At 35.7% G+C, this 20,990-nt stretch overlaps 3 protein-coding genes across 3 annotated transcripts; all 3 read right to left on the reverse strand.

Moving 5' to 3' along the window:
• Positions 1-1,988: 1,988 nt before the first annotated feature.
• LOC132190652 (purine permease 3-like) lies at positions 1,989-5,665 on the reverse strand. Its single transcript, XM_059605691.2, has 2 exons — positions 4,940-5,665; positions 1,989-2,327 (listed from the first exon to the last, which is right to left on the reverse strand). The coding sequence occupies exons 1-2, from the start codon at positions 5,654-5,656 to the stop codon at positions 1,989-1,991; spliced, it is 1,056 nt and encodes a 351-aa protein (XP_059461674.2). The 5' UTR covers positions 5,657-5,665.
• Positions 5,666-11,468: 5,803 nt separating this feature from the next.
• LOC132190026 (purine permease 3) lies at positions 11,469-15,497 on the reverse strand. The gene is made up of 2 exons (XM_059604903.2): positions 14,585-15,497; positions 11,469-12,002 (listed from the first exon to the last, which is right to left on the reverse strand). Exons 1-2 carry the CDS (start codon positions 15,407-15,409, stop codon positions 11,664-11,666), a joined length of 1,164 nt encoding a protein of 387 aa, XP_059460886.2. The 5' UTR covers positions 15,410-15,497; the 3' UTR covers positions 11,469-11,663.
• Positions 15,498-16,716: 1,219 nt separating this feature from the next.
• LOC132190118 (purine permease 3) lies at positions 16,717-18,416 on the reverse strand. Its single transcript, XM_059605010.2, has 2 exons — positions 17,512-18,416; positions 16,717-17,435 (listed from the first exon to the last, which is right to left on the reverse strand). Exons 1-2 carry the CDS (start codon positions 18,193-18,195, stop codon positions 17,073-17,075), a joined length of 1,047 nt encoding a protein of 348 aa, XP_059460993.2. The 5' UTR covers positions 18,196-18,416; the 3' UTR covers positions 16,717-17,072.
• Positions 18,417-20,990: the final 2,574 nt, after the last annotated feature.

The following is a 20,990-nucleotide window of genomic DNA, read 5'->3' on the forward strand; positions in this document are numbered from 1 at the left end:
GCAACTTGTACTCCCTGTACGCATGATTATGCTAATTATGCTGCCTCCCCATTGTTGCTATTTCTGCATAAGTTGATATTGATTTTGAGTTTTCTGCTTGCTGAAAGTTAACAGGTGGGTGAAGTTGAAGTTATCTTGGTTGAGTTAATTACCTTAGAGCCCTTGAGCCTTTCATTGATATTTCTTCATGCTTGAGTTATGTTACAGTATCAGATGCAATAAAATGATCATATATGACGTTTATGAAGTCTCGTAGCATATGCATGTATTTGTAGTCATATATGCAATATTTTCTTGCAAATAGACAGATTGATATATATACAGAACTCTGTTGTTTGTTGGTCTGCAATAAAACGGTAAACACATGATATATATGCAATATTTTCCAGAAACTCAACCACAAAAACTCCATTAGTTGGTCGGCTCTTCCACAAGTAGAACCAACTCTACCTCCAGGACCAGAACCCTTTTGTTAAAATCATTCCTATGAGGGATTGATAAATAAAAACCGATGGGCATTGAGTATTATTCTCCCAATGCTACTTTAGGGATGGCAGTAGAATGGGTTTGACAAGTATCCACACTTGTGAATGCTATTTAGTATACTGTTACACGATTGCCATTTAATTGGGATAATGTTGCAGCTAAATTATCATTTGGATAAACAAGAGGTTGTAAAAATAAAAATCATTTTTATTGTCACGTCATTCTAATCATATAGTAGTCTACTAAATAATATTTCTCAAAGAATAATACTCTATACTGGACAAGTATTTGCCTTCCATCTACCAAAACTGATGTGATGTGGTTCCTCCATAACATTTGGTGGATGGAAGATAGATATTTGTTCAGTATATAACATTACTATTTCTCAAATAATATTAATAAATTATTAAACTTTATAACTCGCAAAGATAGAGTAGGAACTTGACCTTTGAAGAGGCTTATTCCAATATAAGTAATACTATTTAGTATACTGATATATGAGTGTCATATAATTGGGATGATGTGATAGTGAAAATTAGCCATTAATTAAATACTGATTTTTATTGTCACATCATCAAATTATATGACAGTCGTATAATAGTCTACTAAATAACATTATCTTTCCAATATAGGATGTCCTTTCTGAGGTTGAGGGCCAGCTTGTTCCAACATTAGATGTCTTTTTTGAGGTTGTATTGGGTGATTGCAAAATTTTCAGAGGGTACCACGTGAAAATGGAAGCTACACAATGCATACAACTTTATTTTGAAGAGTAATAGCATGAGATATTCACAATTTATTTATATTTTAATAGTTAGTGTTAGATGTCTCTTTTTCCCTTTGCATTTTCTTCTTCTACTGCATACCACACCAATTTTTTTTTTTTTTTCTCCTATTATGTTGACATGGGAGGGTGTAGTAGTACTTAGATCAACCATTCTTAAACAAAAAATCCAATAATTTTTAGACCTTGTCACATAGTGAAATAAAAAGAATGTGGTGTCTTTCGTCATTATGGAGGAAAAAAAAAAGGATGCATGCCAACAATTTTCTAGTCAAATTGCTAGCAACTCGTAAGCAACACATGTAAGAGAGCCCATATGAAACTTACATGTTATAGTAGGTGGTTGAACAATTCAATTTATTTAGACAGGTAGGTTCCATATGAGATCTCGAAACCCAAATTGCTAGTAATTTGAACGGTGTTACTGAAAATATCAATCCGACGCATAAAAGCATGAGAATAGGAATGATAGGGTATGTAACCTCAAGGTAGGAGCAGGACCAAATTAGCCGAACAACTTGGTGAAAATTAGCAGGAATTTTATTAGTGATATTTCGAATTTACTTTTTCAATGAGAGAGCACAACAACTAAATTTAGGTTTCTTATGAGACTATATTACAATCTTGCACTCTGTTTTGTTTACAAAATAGATAAAGCTAAAATGAAACTTCAAATATACCCTACTTGGAAAAATCAAGAAATACCACTTCAGTTGTGTCATGGATTAGGAATTTGAGGCATTTCTGTCTCTGGGGTGGGCTTCTTATTCTTGCTATGTTTTATCTCTTCATAAAAGTATGAGGTAAAGCCCCAAAGAGAGAGCGCCAGAGCAACTCCCTTTTCTGCCTGAAACTTTTCTTGGTAGAAAATAACAGCTAGGACCTCTGTCACTGGGAGTAGAACCGCGATTACAACAGCAGATAGCAAAGACGAGGCACAAAAGATGATTCCTATCGTTCCCAAGAAGAAAGCCTGCCAAAAAATTGCACTCCATGCTAGGACCACATAGTACTTTGTTTCCCCGAGCCCGAATTCACTCGCCTCTCTTGGAATTGCCTACAAAGTATATATATATATTTTCATGAAATATTTACTTCTCACTTTGATTGGCTTTAAACTATGTTAGTATATTATCTTATCTTAACGTATTACCATATTTGTGCTACAATATTTTTATAATATTCTAAGCATATTATGGTAATATTCTTTGTTAGTAAATTATCATAGTTATGCTAAAATATTATGACTATAGTTTTGTTATGATAATATTTACTACCATATTAGCTATGGTAAATATTTTAGTAATATTTGTGATTTTGTAATCACTGTATTTCTTTTATTTTTATTGGCCTCATTTAACTATAAATAGGTCATTTTATTATACATTTTTTGCCGATCAAAAATACAAACCTTTTAGCTTGTCTTTTTCATAGTATCATAACTACCATTTTCTTGGTGCCTCTCATAAGCCTCCGTTCGCTGTGTAGTTTCTAAGTGTTTCCTTAGTGTTTTTTACTGCCATAGCAATACACACTAAGTTGATCTTTACACTTGATGGAAATTTGGCGTTTCATTTGGCACAGCCCTCCACGTGTTGCTTAACATATTTGTCACAACCTTCATGCGCCACACTCATCGTCATCTCTTATACATCTGACATATCAATCTCCACAATTGGTTTGTCAGTAGTAGATTGACTTTTTGTGAACAATCAGTGTTCAAACACTATCAGACTCACCCTCGCGCACCACCTCCGGCTTGAGTCTTTTGCCACACCCTGACATTCATTGTCGGTGTTCTTGCACGTGAGATCCACACTTCCAAGCTCACCAGTATTGCCTTTTGCCCACTGCAGTGGATCCAAGCCTTGTGACTTTATGTGTGACTGCCGCACTAGATCATATCCCCACGGTTTCAAACTTCAATTGTTGCTTGCACCATGCCAAATTATTACCTTCTCCAAGCTTATATCTCACCTTATGCACCCGCCACACCTTATCCAAATCCCTTTCATCAACACCTAGTAATCTAATCTCACGACTAGGTATTTGTTGCTGCCACACTGGATTATTTTATTTTCCAAAAATAAGGTTTTGAACTTCTTCCAATCTCGACCATATTGTCTGTCTTATTGTCCGTATTTTGGATTGCTCTTATTATAATATGTAGGGTCAAAATATGGATTTTTTTTGAGAGTATAAAAATTATGGCGTTATATTTTTGGAGAAGTTTCTATACCTAAGCAAAAAGAAGGTGAAACCGAATATGATTTTGTACTTCGTCTTGAAAATTGGGATAATGTCAATTGTAAGATTCTCTCTTGGTTCATCAACACTTCGGATCGTTCTATTCATAATCTACTTTTTAAGCTTGGGAACGCAAATGTTGCTTGAGATTTTCTGGCAAAGTAATACAAGTGTACTTATGATGTCTCATCGCAATTCCAGCTTGAAGCTAAGCTTATCAAATGCATCAAGAACCATATTACTTATAATATTTGAGAACAACTATCTACCGTAGACCCGCAACTAAAGTGTTACGAAGATGTAGAATTATTTGCGGCATATCGTGACCATCAGAAGTTTATGCATTTCGCGATGGCCATTCGTGAGGACTTTGAGTCCACTTGGGCTTCTCCTTTGCACCCTACCCCTCTAATTAAAGAGAATCATCCTTCCACTATGAAAGTGCAATCTCCAAATATGATTGCGGCTGCGACCTCTTAGGGTGCTTCCAATTTCCCTCTTGGACCTCCTTCGGAAGGTTCTACATCTCAGTATGGTTGCTCCATCTATTTCTTCTTGAGTCTTCCACTGCGAATCAATCTCAATCATTTGCTCTCACTGCAGTTGATGTTGAGACATTAATTCATCTGGTTCTGTCCCATTCTTCTACTACTGCCATGTTTGTCACTTTAGGTAAAACTTCATGGTTTATAGACTCATATGACCCATGATCCCACTTTAATTTCTCAAAAGTATGCTCTCTATTCCAATCCAATCCTATCATTTTCTGTTTCTTCCCCAAATTTATGTGTTGATAACACATAATATGCTTAGAATATTATGGCACAAATATGGTAATATGGTAACACACTTGTGTGCTAAAACATTATAACAATACTCTTCACATATTATGGTAATATTTACCACCATATTAGCTATTATAAATATTCTAAAAATGTGTGTTTGGTAAATGATTTTAAGAGGGGAAATGATGAAAGAATTTTGATGCGATATAAAGTGAGAATGAGTTTTGAATTTTTTAAAGAAAAAGGTAAGCGTTATTTGCCAAACATTTCAAATCAAGCGAGTTTGGCAACACTTTTTTTCTTCTTTCTCATTTCTATCCAAAAAGTCACAACTTTTTTATTCACGTTAACAAACAATTTTCTTCACTTTCCTTTCGCAAAATATTTAAAACACTTCTTACCTTTATATCACATCAACCCATCTTTTTGTCACAACAATCAATTATTATTATTATTTTTTATTTTTTATTTTTTTCAAAAACATTTGTCAAAACACACCTCCATATTATTATTATTACAACTCAAAGGCAAAAATTAAGAAGATAATTAGTCTTATTTCTTTTCTTTCTTTTTTTTTATGGATAACGCTTTGGCCAGCAAGAGCTGGAGAGAGAGAGAACGGGATCTACATGCGTACCTTGAAGTCCTTGTTAATCAGCATCCCTACTGTGCAGAAAAGAGTCGCAAACAAAGACATCACTATCTGAGCCTCCATCACCAGCGAATACGTAATGGCCTGCTTGGCCTTCTTGTACGCCAACTCAATCAACGGCAACATCAACCCATATAGCGCGGCGGCTCCTAGCGTCGTCAGAAACCCAACCAAATACTGCTTATTTGATTCACCCTCCGGACGGTCGTTACTCGTGTGTAAAGCCAGAACACCCGCTCCAATTGTCAGCAAAACCAACGCGTTGATCTTATACGGGGTGAACTTTTGCTTCACCAAAACGAAAGCAAACCCTGCAGTGAAGGCAAGGTGAGAAGCAACGATCAAAGAAATGGTTGAAACAGGAAGTCGCGCCACGCCATAGGCATAGAGGTAGTCATCGAAGCCGGTGAGGATTCCTATCACTGCGGAGGCAACGAACAAAGGTGGCTTCATGAAGAAGAGTTTGGCTCTCTGGCCTTGGGTGCTACGGCGGTGAAAGTATGTGACGGTGAGCAGCAGGAAAATGATTGGCCAGCCGCCGGTTTCGAGCCAGCTGGAGAGCCACACTCGCTTGCCGCCGTGGATGAAGTAAAGCCTCATTATTAGTGGGCCGCCGCAGTTTCCGATAGATAATAGGATGCAATTCAGTACGAGAAGGACTTTCTTCATGGCAGTACTGTTACCTTGAGCTTCAAGTTCCATGATACTGTGAAACTTTCTCTGTGTGTTTGCTTCTTGATGATAATTGTATGAACATGTGGTGAAAGAGGACAAAAGGTGACAAAAGCGTAGGTCCTGATCAGGGCCGGCCCAATGGTTTTTAGGCCCTCTGGCAAAACTTTTAAATGGAGCTTTATTTTTTAAAATATTTAAATTTTAATTAAATAATATTTATTTTAATATTATTGTTATTATATTTTTATTTAAAAAGGATTATTCTCCCCAAAATACTTTATCTAAACCTTTTAAATAAACTAATCATTTTCTATTATGCTTCTCCCTATTTGATAATTTCCGTATATAATATGTACTAAAAAAATGCTTAAAGTTCTCATCTTTAGAAAAATCTATATTACTATCTTATTGGACCCATTTTCTACTAATAAATCCTTTAATTTTGCATTAATATTTTTCTATTGGCCTGGGTTATAAATATTTGTAACAATAGAGTTTTTTTTTTTCTTATTCAAATGAGGAAAGGGATAGAGTTAGATATTATTCAAATATTTGTACCAATAGACTTAGATACATCAATAGTATTTTCATTATCTTCTAACTCTTTTTATGAATTTCTTGTTCATTTACAAGTTTTTCACCTAAATTATCCTCTATATTTTATTTATTGCTAATATCAAATTTATTTAGAGCTCCTCTTTGAGATTCAATCAGTTTTTCTACTACCCTTTTTTTTTTTTTTTTTTTTTTTTAAGTTTTTCATATCCAGATACATTTTTTTGGTAGAAATATTTGATTAAATTTTTTTTTTAAAAAAAAAAAAAAAAAGTTTTTCGTATCCAGATACATTTTTTTGGTAGAAATATTTGATTAAAAATATTAAAAAATTAAACAAACATGATATATATATAATTCTGAATATTTCTCTGTTGAAGATGATAATTCTTTTAGTTTTGATAAAAGGAATATTTCTAAACTTTCTCCAAATGAAGTTTACACTACCTCTTGGACTAAATCTATTTTTAGAACTGAATACTCTATTAAAACTGTTGAACAAACATTTGATATTTCTGGCAACAATGAAAAATTTCAGTTGTTTAATAAAAAGTTTGTCAATGATTCTTTTGCTAAAAGATATAAATTTTTGCATGTCGGATCTGTTCAAGTTGCTGTTAAACCTTTGACTAGATTAGGCATCATTGCCTCTGTTTTATTATGCCTTCGTGATACTAGATTTGTTGATTTTCATACTAGTATTCTTGGTATGATTCAATCTTCTTTGTTTAATGGTCCTATTCATTTTGATACTTTCCATAATTTAACTCTTGCTTTGAATGATATTCGTATTCTTAAAGCACCAACTCTAAATGTATTAACTTCTGGTTATAATATAGAAGAAGGTAGCAGACCTCTTGCTATCATCTACCGTATTTATTATAAGTTGTTAAAAACCAATCTATATATATATATATAAACAATAAAACTAAGTTGTGGTTTTATTGTTCTATTTTTTTACTGTATAGCTAAGGAAGCATGTTATGGGCCTTGTGGGTTGTGGTCGTTGTGTTGCAAAGCATGCTGAGGGCCTCAATATTATAAAAAAAAATAAAATTATTTTTTTAAAGCATGTTGAGGGCCTCATTATTATAAACAAATAACATATATATTTTTTAAAACATGTTGAGGGCCTTGTGGCCGTTCTGCAGAAAGCATGCTAGGACCTCCATATTATAAAAAAAATATATATTATTTTGGGAAAATTTCACTAAGCCTTCATGAATTTCCGGCCGATTTTGCAGACCCCTCCTGAACTTCCAAATCTCTTATTTTGGACCCTTGAACTTCCATTTTCTCTCACTTTAGACCACTCTGTTAGTTTTCAACTTTAAAGTCAAACAATCTAACTTTTATGCCCATTATACCCCTACCTAGCCCACTTGAAATTTCGAAAATGCCCAAAACTACAGCACCCACCCCAGCCCAAAACGACACAATTTTGGGCATTAAAAATTTTCCTTTTTTTTTTTTAAAAATACAAAATATTAAAAATATTGAAAAACTAAAAAAAAAAAAAAAAAACACCCCAGCCCAAAACGGTGTCGTTTTGGGCATTAAAGTCAACAATTTTTTTTTCCTTTTTTTTTAAAAAAAGGCAAAATATTAAAAAAAAAAAAAATTCGGGGTGGCTGTTGGCCAAAATGGGGTGGTCGTACCACCCCATTTTTGGCCAAGGGGGTGGTCCGGCCACCCCCAAAAGGCAAAAAAAAAAAAAAAAAGGTTTTGGGATGGGTTTGGGCTTTTGGGGGTGGCCGGACCACCCCCAAGGGCCTAAGGGTGGTTTCGGCCACCCTCTACGGCCGATATGGGGGTGGACGAAACCACCCCAGGCCCTTGGGGGTGGTCCGGCCACCCCAAAAAGCCCCAAAGCCATTTCGTTTTTTTTTTTTTTTTTTTTTTTTTTGGGCCTTTTGGGGGTGGCTGGACCACCCCCCTTGGCCATGGGGGTGGTTCGACCACCCCTAGACCGGCCATGGGGGTGGCTCGGACCACCCCATTTTTGGCCAAGGGGGTGGCTCCGATTTTTTTTTTTTTAAATAATAATAATAATAATTTTAATGCCCAAAACGACGTCGTTTTGGGCTGGGTGGGTGTTGTAGTTTTGAGGCCCAAAACGGTGTAGTTTTAACGTGGGGGTATAATGGGTATAAAAAGTCAAACCGTTTAATCTAACGTTGAAAATTAACAGAGGGGTCCAAAGTGAGAGAAAATGGAAGTTTAGGGGTTCAAAATGAGAGATTTGAAAGTTCAGGGGGGTCTACAAAATCGGCCAAAAATTCATGGGATTTTAGTGAAGTTTTCCCTATTATTTTTTTAAAGCTTCAACTTCAAAAAAGCATGTTGAGGACCTTGATATTATAAAGATCTAGGTTCTCAACATCAAATGGTGAATCTTAACAATGTGCCCACTAGCTGGGCAAGTCTGTGACTTGATTTGTTCCCTCCATGCTTTCCGTTACTATTGGAGCACATTGTTAAGATTCCCCATGAGTTGCTTGCAACTTGTACTCCCTGTACGCATGATTATGCTAATTATGCTGCCTCCCCATTGTTGCTATTTCTGCATAAATTGATCTTGATTTTGAGTTTTCTGCTTGGTGAAAGTTAACGGGTGGGTGAAGTTGCAGTTATCTTGGTCGAGTTAATTACAATAGAGCCCTTGAGCCTTTCATTGATATTTCTTCATGCTTGAGTTATGTTACAGTATCAGATGCAATAAAATGATCATACATGACAATATTTATGAAGTCTCGTAGCATATGCATGTACTTGTAGTCATATATGCAATATTTTCTTGCAAATAGAAAGATTGATATATATATACAGAACCCTCTTGTTTGTTGGTCTGCAATAAGACGGTAAACACATGATATATATATATATATATATATATATATATATATATATATATTCCAGAAACTCAACCACAAAAGCTCCATTAATTGGTCGGCTCTTCCACAAGTAGAACCAACTCTACCTCCAGGAGGACCAGGACCAGAACCCTTTTGGGTCTGTTTGACAAACGTTTTTGGCAATGGTGTTGGGTTTTCCACTGTTCAATCAGTTTGAAAAAAGTGACTGAAGGCTGCAGCAGTAAAAGCCGGTGAATAGTGGAATTACTTCAAAAGCAGCGCCAATTTCCAAAATTCTTTTGCTGTTCCAAAAATAACCCTGCAGCAACGACCACCATATGGGACAGCAAAAGAATGCTGCAGGTTAATTTTGGAACAGCAAAAGAATGCTGGAAATTGGCGCTGCTTTTGAAGTAATATTACTGTTTACCAGCTTTTACTCATGCAGCCTTTAGTCACTTTTTTCAAAACCGATGGGTATTGAGAATTGTTCTCTCAAATGCTACTTTAGGGATGGCAGCAGAATGGGTTTGACAAGTATATTTCCACACTTGTGAATGCTATTTAGTATACTGCTACACGATTGTCATTTAATTAGGATAATGTTGCAGCTAAATCATCATTTGGATAAACAAAAGCTTGTAAAAATAAAAATTATTTTTATTGTCACGTCATTCTAATCGTATAGTAGTCTACTAAATAGTATTTCTCAAAGAGTAATGCTCTATACTGAGCAAGTATTCGCCTTCCGTCTACCAAAACTGATGTGATGTGATTCCTCTATAACATTTGGTGGATGATAGTTATTTGTCGAGTATATAACATTACTATTTCTCAATTAATATTAATAAATTAATAAACTTTATAACTCACAAAGATAGAGTAGGAACTTGACCTTTGAAGATGCTTATTCCAATATAAGGAATACTATTTAATATACTGTTATATGATTGTCATATAATTGAGATGATATTACAGTGAAAATTAGCCCTTAATTAAATGCTGATTTTTATTGTCACATTATCAAATTATATGACAGTCGTACAATAGTTTACTAAATAACATTACTCTTCCAATTAGGGGTGTAAAAAAAAAACCGTGAAACCGGAACCGAAACCCCGAAACCGGGAAACCGGGGAGCTGATTTTGGAATCGGTTGAAAAATTGGGTACCCCGGTTTTGGTTCTGGTTTTTGGCACCCAGTTATAATCGGGAAACCGGGTGCATATATATATATATATTTGGCTTTTTTTTGTATATATAATAATATTTTTTGTATATGTTACTAATTTTTTTTATTTTTTATATATATATATATATATTGCTCCTTTACAACTGTCCTACATTGCTAAAAAAAAATGAAACCCTCCAAGCTTGTTTTTCTATAAAAGGAAGGCATATCCTCTCATTCTAAATTCAACTCCAAGCCACTTGTTGAGCCCAAAGAGCCCAAAATACAAAAATTTTGGGCCAAAATACAAATTTTTGGCCCTCCAAGCTTGTTGTTAAATAAGCCCAAAATAATTTTTTTAAAAAAACCGGTTACCCGGTTTTGAAAACGGTACCAACCGGGACCGGAACCGGAACCGGGTGCCCGGTTAACCGGGTACGCGGACACCCGGTTCCGGTTCTGGTTTTCAAAAAAGCCAAAACCGGGGAGCCCAGTTCCGGTCCCGGTTTTGGCCAATAACCGGGAACCAGAACTGGATTTTCTCCCCTACTTCCAATATAGGATGTCCTTTCTGAGTTTGAGGGCTAGCTTGTTCCAACATTAGATGTCTTTTTTTAGGTTGTATTGGGTGATTGCAAATTTTTCAGAGAGTACCACGTGGAAATGGAAGCTACACAATGCATACAACTTTATTTTGAAGAGTACTAGCATGAGATATTCACAATTTATTTATTTATTTATATTTTAATAGTTAGTGTTAGATGTCTCTCTTTTTCCCTTCGCATTTTCTTCTTCTACTACATACCACACCAATTTTTTTATTTTTTATTTTTTCTATTACGTTGACATGGGAGGGTGTAGTAGTATTTAGATCAACCATTCTTAAACAAAAAAATCCAATAATTTTTAGACCTTGTCACATAGTGAAATAAAAAGAATGTGGTGTCTTTCCTCATTATTGAGGGGAAAAAAAAAAAAAGAAGAAGGATGCATGCCAACAATTTTCTATTCAAATTGCTAGCAACACATGTAAGCAACATATGTAAAAAAGCTCATATGAAACTTATATGTTCGAATAGGTGGTCGAACAACTCAATTTATTTAGACAGGTAGGCCCCATAGTTTCGAAACCCAAATTGCTAGCAATTTGAACAGAGTTACTGAAAATATCAATCCGACGCATAGAAGCATGAGAATAGGAATGACAGGGTATGTAACCTCAAGGTAGGAGCATGACCAAATTAGCCGAACAACTTGGTGAAAATTAGCAAGAACTTTAGTAGTGATATTTCAAATTTACTTTTTCAATGATAGAGCACAACAACTAAATTAGGTTTCTTATGAGACTATATTACAATCATGCACCCTGTTTTGTTTACAAAATAGATAAAGCTAAAATGAAACTTCAAATATACCCCACTTGGAAAAATCAAGAAATACTACTTCCGTTGTGTCATGGATTAGGAATTTGATGCATTTCTGTCTCTGGGGTAGGCTTCTTATTCTTGCTATGTTTTATCTCTCCATAAAAGTATGAAGTAAAGCCCCAAAGAGAAAGTGCCAGAGCAACTCCCTTTTCTGCCTGAAACTTTTCTTGGTAGAAAATAACAGCTAGAACCTCTGTCACTGGGAGTAGAACCGCGATTACAACAGCAGATAGCAAAGACGAGGCACAGAAGATGATTCCTATCGCTCCCAAGAAGAAAGCCTGCCAAAAAATTGCACTCCATACTAGGACCACATAGTACTTTGTTTCCCCGAGCCCGAACTCACTCGCCTCTCTTGGAATTGCCTACAAAGTATATATATATTTTTCATGAAATATTTACTTCTCACTTTGATTGGCTTTAAACTATGTTAGTATATTATCATATCTTAACGTATTACCATATTTGTGCTACAATATTTTTATAATATTCAAAGCACATAGATCATTTTATTGTACACAATATTTTTAGGAATATTTGTGATTTTGTAATCACTGTATTTACTTTATTTATTTATTTTTTATATTTTTTTGTCTCATTTAACTATAAATAGATCATTTTATTGTACACTTTTTACCAATCAAAAATACAAACCTTTTAGCTTGTCTTTTTCTTTATAGTATCAGAACCACCATTTTCTTGGTGCCTCTCATAAGCCTCCATTCTCCGCCCATGTAGTTTCTCATTTAAGTGTTTCCTTAGTGTTTTTAACTGCTATAGCAATACACGCTTAGTTGATCTTTACATTTGATGGAAATTTGGAGTTCATTTGGCACACCCCTCCACGTGTTGCTTAACATCTTTGTCGCTACTTTCATGCGCCACACTCATCGTCATCTCTCATACATCTGACTTATCAATCTCCACAATTGGTTTGTCAATAGTATATTGACGTTTTTGTGAAGAATCAGTCTTCAAAACACTATCGGACTCACCCTCACGCACCACCTCCGGCTTGAGTCTTTCGCCACACCCTGACACTCACTGTTGGTGTTCTTGCACGTGAGATCCACACTTCCAAGCTCACTAGTATTGCCCTTTGCCCACTGCAGTGGATCCAAGCCTTGTGACCTTACGTGTGACTGCCGCACTAGGTCATATCCCTACGGTTTCAAACTTCAATTGTTGCTTGCACCACGCCAAATTATTACCTTCTCCAAATTTATATCTGACCTTATGCACCCGCCACACCTTATCCAAATCCCTTTCATCAACACTCAGTAATCTGATCTCACGACTAGATATTTGTTGCTGCCACACTGGATTATTTTCTTTTCCAAAAATAAAAGTTTTGAACTTCTTCCAATCTCGACCATATTGTCTGTCGTATTGTCCATATTTTGAATGGCTCTAATTATAATATGTAGGGTCAAAATATGAATATTTTTTTTGAGAGTATGAAAATTATGGCGTTATATTTTTAGAGAAGTTTGTGTACCTAAGCAAAAAGAAGGTGAATCCAAAGATGATTTTGTAGTTTGTCTTGAAAATTGGGATAATGTGTCTTGTAAGATCCTCTTTTGGTTCATCAACACTTCAGTTCCTTCTGTTCACCATCTACTTTTCAAGCTTGGGAACGCAAATGTTGCTTGAAATTTTCTGACAAAGTGATACAATTATACTTATGATGTCTCACCGCAATTCCAGCTTTTCAAATGCATCAGGAACCATATTACTTATAATATTTGAGAACAATTATCTACCGTAGACGCGCAACTAAAGTGTTACGAAGATGTAGAATTATTTGCGGCATATCGTGATCATCAGAAGTTTATGCATTTCGCGATGGCCATTCGTGAGGACTTTGAGTCCACTTGGGCTTCTCCTTTGCACCCCACCCCTTTAAAGAGAATCATCCTTCCACTATGAAAATGCAATCTCCGAATATGATTGTGGCTGTGACCTCTTAGGGTGCTTCCAATTTCCCTCTTGGATCGGAAGGTTCTACATCTCAGTATGGTTGCTCCATCTATTTCTTCTACACCTGAGTCTTACATTGCGAATCAATCTCAATCATTTGCTCTCACTGCAGTTGATGTTGAGACATTAATTCATCTGGTTCTATCTCATTCTTCTACTACTGCCATGTTTGTCACTTTAGGTAAAACTTCATGGTTTATAGACTCATATGACCTATGATCCCACTTTAATTTCTCAAAAGTAAGCTCTCTATTCTAATCCAATCCTATCATTTTTTGTTTCTTCCCCAAATTTATGTGTTGATAACACATAATATGCTTAGAATATTATGGCACAAATATGGTAATATGGTAACATACTTGTGTGCTAAAACATTATAACAATACTCTTCACATATTATGGTAATATTTACCACCATATTAGCTATTATAAATATTCTAAAAATGTGTGTTTGGTAAATGGTTTTAAGAGGAGAAATGATGAAAGAATTTTGATGTGGTATAAAGTGAAAATGAGTTTTGAATTTTTTAAAGGAAAAGGTAAAAGTTATTTGCCAAACATCCCAATCAAGCCAATTTGGCAACACTTTTTTTCTTCTTTCTCATTTTTATCCAAAAAGTCACAACTTCTTTATTCATTGTAACAAACAATTTTCGTCACTTTCCATTCGCCAAAAATTCAAAATTCTTTTTATCTTTATGTCACATCAATCCATCTTTTTGTCACATCAATCAATTTTTTTTATTATTATTTTTTTTTTCTCCTCACAAAAGCATTTGTCAAAACACACCTCCATATTATTATTATTATTATTATTATTACCTTACTGCCATTCACACAACTCGAAGACAAAAATTAAGAAGATAATTAGTCTTATTTCTTTTCTTTCTTTTTTATGGATAACGCTTTGGCAAGCAAGAGGTGGAGAGAAAGAGAGAGAGAGAGAGAAAGGGATCTACATGCGTACCTTGAAGTCCTTGTTAATCAGCATCCCTACTGTGCAGAAAAGAGTCGCAAACAAAGACATCACTATCTGAACCTCCATCACCAGCGAATACGTAATGGCCTGCTTGGCCTTCTTGTACGCCAACTCAATCAACGGCAACAGAAACCCATATAGCGCGGCAGCTCCTAGCGTCGTCAGAAACCCAACCAAATACTGTTTATTTGATTCACCGTCCGGACGGTCGTTACTCGTGTGTAAAGCCAGAACACTCGCTCCAATTGTCAGCAAAACCAACGCGTTGATCTTATACGGGGTGAACTTTTGCTTCACCAAAACGAAAGCAAACCCTGCAGTGAAGGCAAGGTGAGAGGCAACGATCAAAGAAATGGTTGAAACGGGAAGTCGCGCCACGCCGTAGGCATAGAGGTAGTCATCGAACCCGGTGAGGATTCCTATCACTGCGGAGGCAATGAACAAAGGTGGCTTCATGAAGAAGAGTTTGGCTCTCTGGCCTTGGGTTCTACGGCGGTGAAAGTATGTGACGATGAGCGGCAGGAAAATGATTGGCCAGCCGCCGGTTTCGAGCCAGCTGGAGAGCCACACTCGCTTGCCGCCGTGGATGAAGTAAAGCCTCATTATTAGTGGGCCGCCGCAGTTTCCGATAGATAATAGGATGCAATTCAGTACGAGAAGGACTTTCTTCATGGCAGTACTGTTACCTTGAGCTTCAAGTTCCATGATACTGTGGAACTCTCTCTCTTTCTGCAGTGTTTGCTTCTTGATGATAATTGTTTGAACATGTGGTGAAAGAGGACAAAAGGTGACAAAAGCGTAGGTCCTGATCATCGTGTCGGGGGAAGGCAATTGTCAAAAGTGGCTGCTGATGGGCCAGAGAAGAGAGAACAAGAAGAAAAGTGTTTGATAAAATTCCTCTACGAGGAATTCTTATTATTTAGCTAGCTGGCTTAAGTTTAAGCAAAGTACTTCAATTTTAATACAACTCTAATCGCAACCCAACTAACACATCCAAATCGTAAGAGACCTATTAAGAGCCCTAAACCAACTAGCTAGCAATTCTTAATAAACTCCTCTTCGGTTATTTCTTCCACATCAAATAAGGTTGAATATTTCTCTTTTTGCTCATACTCAATCTACACCTCCCACATTACCTCTTTTACACTGCAGCCTCTTTCAATCTAGACCACTAATTGGGGCATCTATCTACGAGTAATGTTACAAGTCTCTCTTGTGTCCATGTAAGGATGATGTAATTCTTAAAATTATCATTGGGCTTATGATTAACTACTATTAAATTTTGATTAAATGATGATTTTAAAAGTCACATTATTTTTTGAGGAACACAAAGAACTTGTAAAATTACTCTCAATGTACAGTAGTAGTAGTGTCTCTTGTGTGGAAGATAGATGGTGGACTATTGGACTTACAGTGGTTGGTTGGTTGATTTTGATAATTTGCACAAATGTTGTGAGATCTTGGATGTTATTTCGTGCTTAAAATTTGAAATTATTGATATTCATTTATGTAAAAAAATATTGATTTTTTAATTTAAATTATACAATTTCCATTTTATTTAGGCTAACGTGGTAGTGTTCATCAACCAATAAGACCTTGGTAACAAAGAAAAGAAAATTAAGGATCGATGGAAACGTCATATCAACTTGGTGGGATGAGAGTGTAGTTTTAGTATTTCGCAAGTAAATAATGTTAATAAACTTTTACAACTCACAAAGTAGAAACTTTAAAGAGGCCAACTTATATCAATATTAGATGACCTTTCCGAGGTTGAGGGCTAACATATTCCAAAATTGGATGTTTTTTCGAGGTTAGATTGGGTGATTGGAAGATTTTCAAAAGAGTAAAATGTGAAAATGAAAGTTATACATAATGCATTACAACTTCTTTTTTCCCTAATCAATACAGGAAAAAAGGTTATATAAAAACACAAAATTAAGAGGGATGCTCCTCGACAACTTACCCAAAAAAAAAAAAAAAAATATATATATATATATATATATATATATATATATATATATATAAAATAAAAACAATAAAAAAGAAATAGGTCCATAAATGACTCATAGGGATAACAAATAACCCGATTTTCTATATGGACAGAATAATGACCCTTCGATAAAAAATGGACGGCTTAAATCTAAAATTTCAAAAACTATAATTTTCCTAAAAATTTAAGTGGATCTCGATCCCAGTAAAATACGTTAACTAAAGCAAAACTCTTGAAAGGCCTTCATAGAGAAACTTGATGAGCTGGCCGGGAGATAGAGAAGCATGGAAGCATGAGGACAGAAATGACAGCTTATGGAACCTCCAAGGTAGGATGATATGTTCGAATTTACTATTTCAATGAGAAACCACAACAACTAAATTCTGTTTCTTAATTATGAGATTAGATTACAATCGTACCCCCTGATTTCTTTTCAAAATATATAAAGCTAAAATGAAACTTCACATATACCCCCACTTGGAAAAATCAAGAAATATCACTTCCGTTGTGTAATGGACTGAGAATTTGAGGCATTTCTGTCTCTGGGGTTGGCTTCTTATTCTTGCTCTGTTTTACCTCTCCATAAAAGTAAGAAGTAAAACCCCAAAGAGAAAGCGCCAGAGCAACTCCTTTCTCTGCCTGAAACTTCTCTTGGTAGAAAATAACAGCTAGAACCTCTGTTACTGGGAGTAGAACAGCAATTACTACAGCAGATAGCAAAGACGAGGCGCAGAAAATTATTCCTATCGCTCCCAAGAAGAAAGTCTGCCAAATAATCGCGCTCCATGCTAGCACCACATAGTACTTTGTTTCCCCGAGCTCGAATTCCCTCGCCTCTCTTGGAATTGCCTACAAATTATATATATGTACTTCATGAAATATCCATTTATAGCTACAAGAGGGAGAGAGAGATCTGCATGCGTACCTTGAAGTCCTTGTTAATCAGCATGCCTATTGTGCAGAGAAGAGTTGCAAACAAAGACATCACTATCTGAAATTCCATAACCAGAGAATACGTAACTTCCTGCTTGGCCTTCTTATATGTCAACTCAATCAACGGCAAGAGAAACCCATAAAGCGCGGAGGCTCCTAGCGTCATGAGAAACCCGACAAAATACTGCTTATTTGATTCGCCCTCCGGGCGGTCGTTACTCGTGTGTAAAGCAAGAACACCCGCTCCAATTGTCAGCAAAACCACCGCGTTGATCGAATACGAGGTGAACTTTTGCCTCACCAACAGGAAAGCAAACCCTGCAGTGAAAGCAAGCTGGGAGGCGATGATTAAAGAAGAGGTTGAAACGGGAAGGCGCGCCACGCCGTAGGCGTAGAGGTAGTCGTCGAAGCCGGTGAGGATTCCTATGACTGCGGAGGCAACGAACAAAGGCGGCTTCATGAAGAAGAGTTTGGCTCTCGGGCCTTGGGTACTACGGCGGTGAAAGTATGTGGCGGTGAGGGGAAGGAGAATGATTGGCCAGCCGCCGGTTTCGAGCCAGCTGGAGAGCCACACTCGCTTACCGCCGTGGATAAAGTAAAGCCTCATTATTAGTGGGCCGCCGCAGTTGCCGACAGCTAATAGGAAGCAGTTGAGTAAGAGAAGGAATTTCTTCATGGCGGCGTTATGTTGAACCTCCGAATCCTTGGATGATATTTATTTGAAGAGGTGACAAAAGCGTCGTTCCAGATTTGTGGTCGGAGGAAGGCAATAGTCAAATCGGCCGAATATTAAAATATTTAAATTTTGTTTATTTAGCGCTGGTCCAGAGATAATCTGACAATGCTCACCTTCAACTTCGAGATGGTGATATATATGTGGATCTGGACCTCCGGCAATACTGCCAAAAATTTTCATCAGCTTTTTCTCAAAATCTTAGCAATTCAATATCTTTTAATTGTCACAATTTCGCCATGTGTCTCATTAAAAATAAATAATAAAATATTCTTTATTTTTTTTTAAAAAAAATAATAAAATATTAAAATTAAAAATTAAAAAAATTGAGGTGGCCAGCAAGCCCCAATATCATCTAATTGTCACAATTTCGCAGGCAATACTGTCAAAATTGTCCATCAGCTTTTTTTCAAATCTTAACCATCCAATATCATCTAATTGTCACAATTTCGCCACGTGTCCCATTAAAAATAAATAATAAAATATTATTTATTTTAAAAAAAATATATAAAACAAAATATTAAAATTAAAAATTAAAAAAACTAGGGTGGCCGGCCTGCCCCAATCCACCCCAACTTAGCCATGTTCCGCCACCCTAAAGGGCCGGTTGGAGGTGGCCGAACCACCCCCTAAGGCCATTGGGGTGGTTTCGGCCACCCTCTTGGCCAGCCCCATGGCCAAACCCCCAAAGGCCGCCCCCAACCAGCCCTTGGGGGTGGCCGAAGCCACCCCCGTGGCCATAGGACGAACCACCCCTAGGGCCATGGGGGTGGCTTCAGCAACCCCCAACCGGCCCCTGGGGTTAGTGGAATGGCTCAATTGAGGTGACCGGTCATCCTATTTTTTTAATTTTTAATTTTAATATTTTGCTTTATATATATTTTTTAAAAAAATAAATAATATTTTATTATTTATTTTTAGGTTTAGTTGGGACACATGGTGAAATTGTGGCTGTTGGATGGCCAGGATTTGAGAAAAGCTAATGGGCAATTTTAGCAACATTGCCAAGGATCCCAATCCGATATATATATAGGTAAATTAAGAAAAGGACTTTTTTTTTTTTTCCTAATTGAATAGGAGAGAAAAGGCTACATGAAAGGATCTTGACCAATCATAATCCGAATGGAAGCAAGAATGGAAGATCACGTGAGATTGTGAGAATGCTTAAAAAAATAAGGTTGGAAGCAGCCTATTTAGTAAAAGCATGTGCACGATAATTTTCATACCTAGACACTTTCAAAGCAAATCAACTTTAAAAGAAAGATAAATTCAATCTAATGTTAGAAACAGCAAAATTCCAAGACTCAAAAAGAGAGGGACAATTGAAGAATGCAGGGGTGCTGCTGGTCCAGGTGGTATTAATGCGATAGATATTATTGGTTGTTTTCGCTAGAAAAGTTGATAGGAGATTGAAGATAAGGAGCATGGTGGCATCAATATTCCTTTGCTGATCTTAACTTTTGTCTTATAAGGACTGGTTGTTCATTTTAGTTAAAAAGAATTAATGCCCTTTAAGATAAGCAATGGACTCAACTTTTGCTGTACACATAACTATACACCCTGTTTGCCAATGGCCCTAGAACGGTACTGTTCCAGGATTTGTACTGTAGCCTTTTTTTTATGAATAAGTGTTTGATTAGTTTTAGTGAAAATATTTTGTGGAGAAAAGTGAAAAAATATATTTTATATGGAAAAATGTAAAAAAATTGTTTTGTAGTAATTTTTTTATTTAAATAATAATAATAAAAATGATTGATGTGATATAAAAAGTAGAGATGTTGGGATTAATTTTAAGGTGAAAAGAATTTTTTTTTGGGATTGAGGGAGGCCTTAGAACAGTACCGTTCTAGGGCCATTCACAAACACACCCTACAAGTACTGATCATAAGGATTGACATATTGGACAAGAGTAGCGTCATATTTTGATTAGATGTTGGAGGCTAGATGATTGCTCTGTTTTTTGTTTAGTTTATGTTTGTCGAGAAGTAGTGATTTAGTGGATATCGGTGTGTATGAACAATGTGCACGTCAGTATTATAATATTATAAAATATTATTAAAATAATATTTAAACAGTAAAAAAATAAAATAATATAATATTATAACACTAGCGTACATACTGTTCATACACGCTAGTGTCCACTAAAACACTACTCGTTTGTCGAGTAATTGTTGGTTTTGTGTTTTGGGTGAATCTCTTCTGTGACTCTGAGTTGTACGTGTTGGTTTGTCGTTATTTTTGTAACTTGGTTACAAAAAGGCTTTTATCTTGTGATCGGCAATTAAGCATTTGGGGAAATTGTAGTTTAACATTTAAAATTGCAGTTTAGTCTTTAAAATTGTATTTTTTAAACAAAAAAACACAAAAAGGAACACAATTCCAAACAATTTATTTTCTGAAATTTGATTAAAATCACATTTTTTATTTATGAAATCACAATGTCAAACGCACACTTAGTAAAAGTGCAACTCTTTGTTTTAAGTACGGTTATTTTTATACTCTTTTCTTTACTTGTTTTAAAATATTATTTCACTTTTTTTTTTTTTTAATTATATCTATTTTCATGAAATTTTTTTTATTATATTCTATTTTCATGAATTTTATAAACAAGTAAAAAGTAACAATGATAGCAAAAGAGATTGACTGTAGCACTTTATGAATTTCACTTCTTTTGGCTGATTTGCTGGAGGAGAAAAAATGATCATATTAATTAGTTAAATATAATTAATATCAAACTT

Source organism: Corylus avellana, chromosome 9, assembly GCF_965113065.1.
Source record: "Corylus avellana chromosome 9, dhCorAvel1.hap1.2, whole genome shotgun sequence".
Lineage (NCBI taxonomy): Eukaryota > Viridiplantae > Streptophyta > Magnoliopsida > Fagales > Betulaceae > Corylus > Corylus avellana.

Coding starts and splice junctions, on each gene's coding strand:
- LOC132190652 (XM_059605691.2), bottom strand. CDS start 5,656: ATGGAACTTGAAGCTCAAGGTAACAGTACTGCCATGAAGAAAGTCCTT. Junction 2,328..4,939: donor TGATTAACAAGGACTTCAAG/GTACGCATGTAG, acceptor TATACTTTGTAG/GCAATTCCAAGAGAGGCGAG.
- LOC132190026 (XM_059604903.2), bottom strand. CDS start 15,409: ATGATCAGGACCTACGCTTTTGTCACCTTTTGTCCTCTTTCACCACAT. Junction 12,003..14,584: donor TGATTAACAAGGACTTCAAG/GTACGCATGTAG, acceptor TATACTTTGTAG/GCAATTCCAAGAGAGGCGAG.
- LOC132190118 (XM_059605010.2), bottom strand. CDS start 18,195: ATGAAGAAATTCCTTCTCTTACTCAACTGCTTCCTATTAGCTGTCGGC. Junction 17,436..17,511: donor TGATTAACAAGGACTTCAAG/GTACGCATGCAG, acceptor TATAATTTGTAG/GCAATTCCAAGAGAGGCGAG.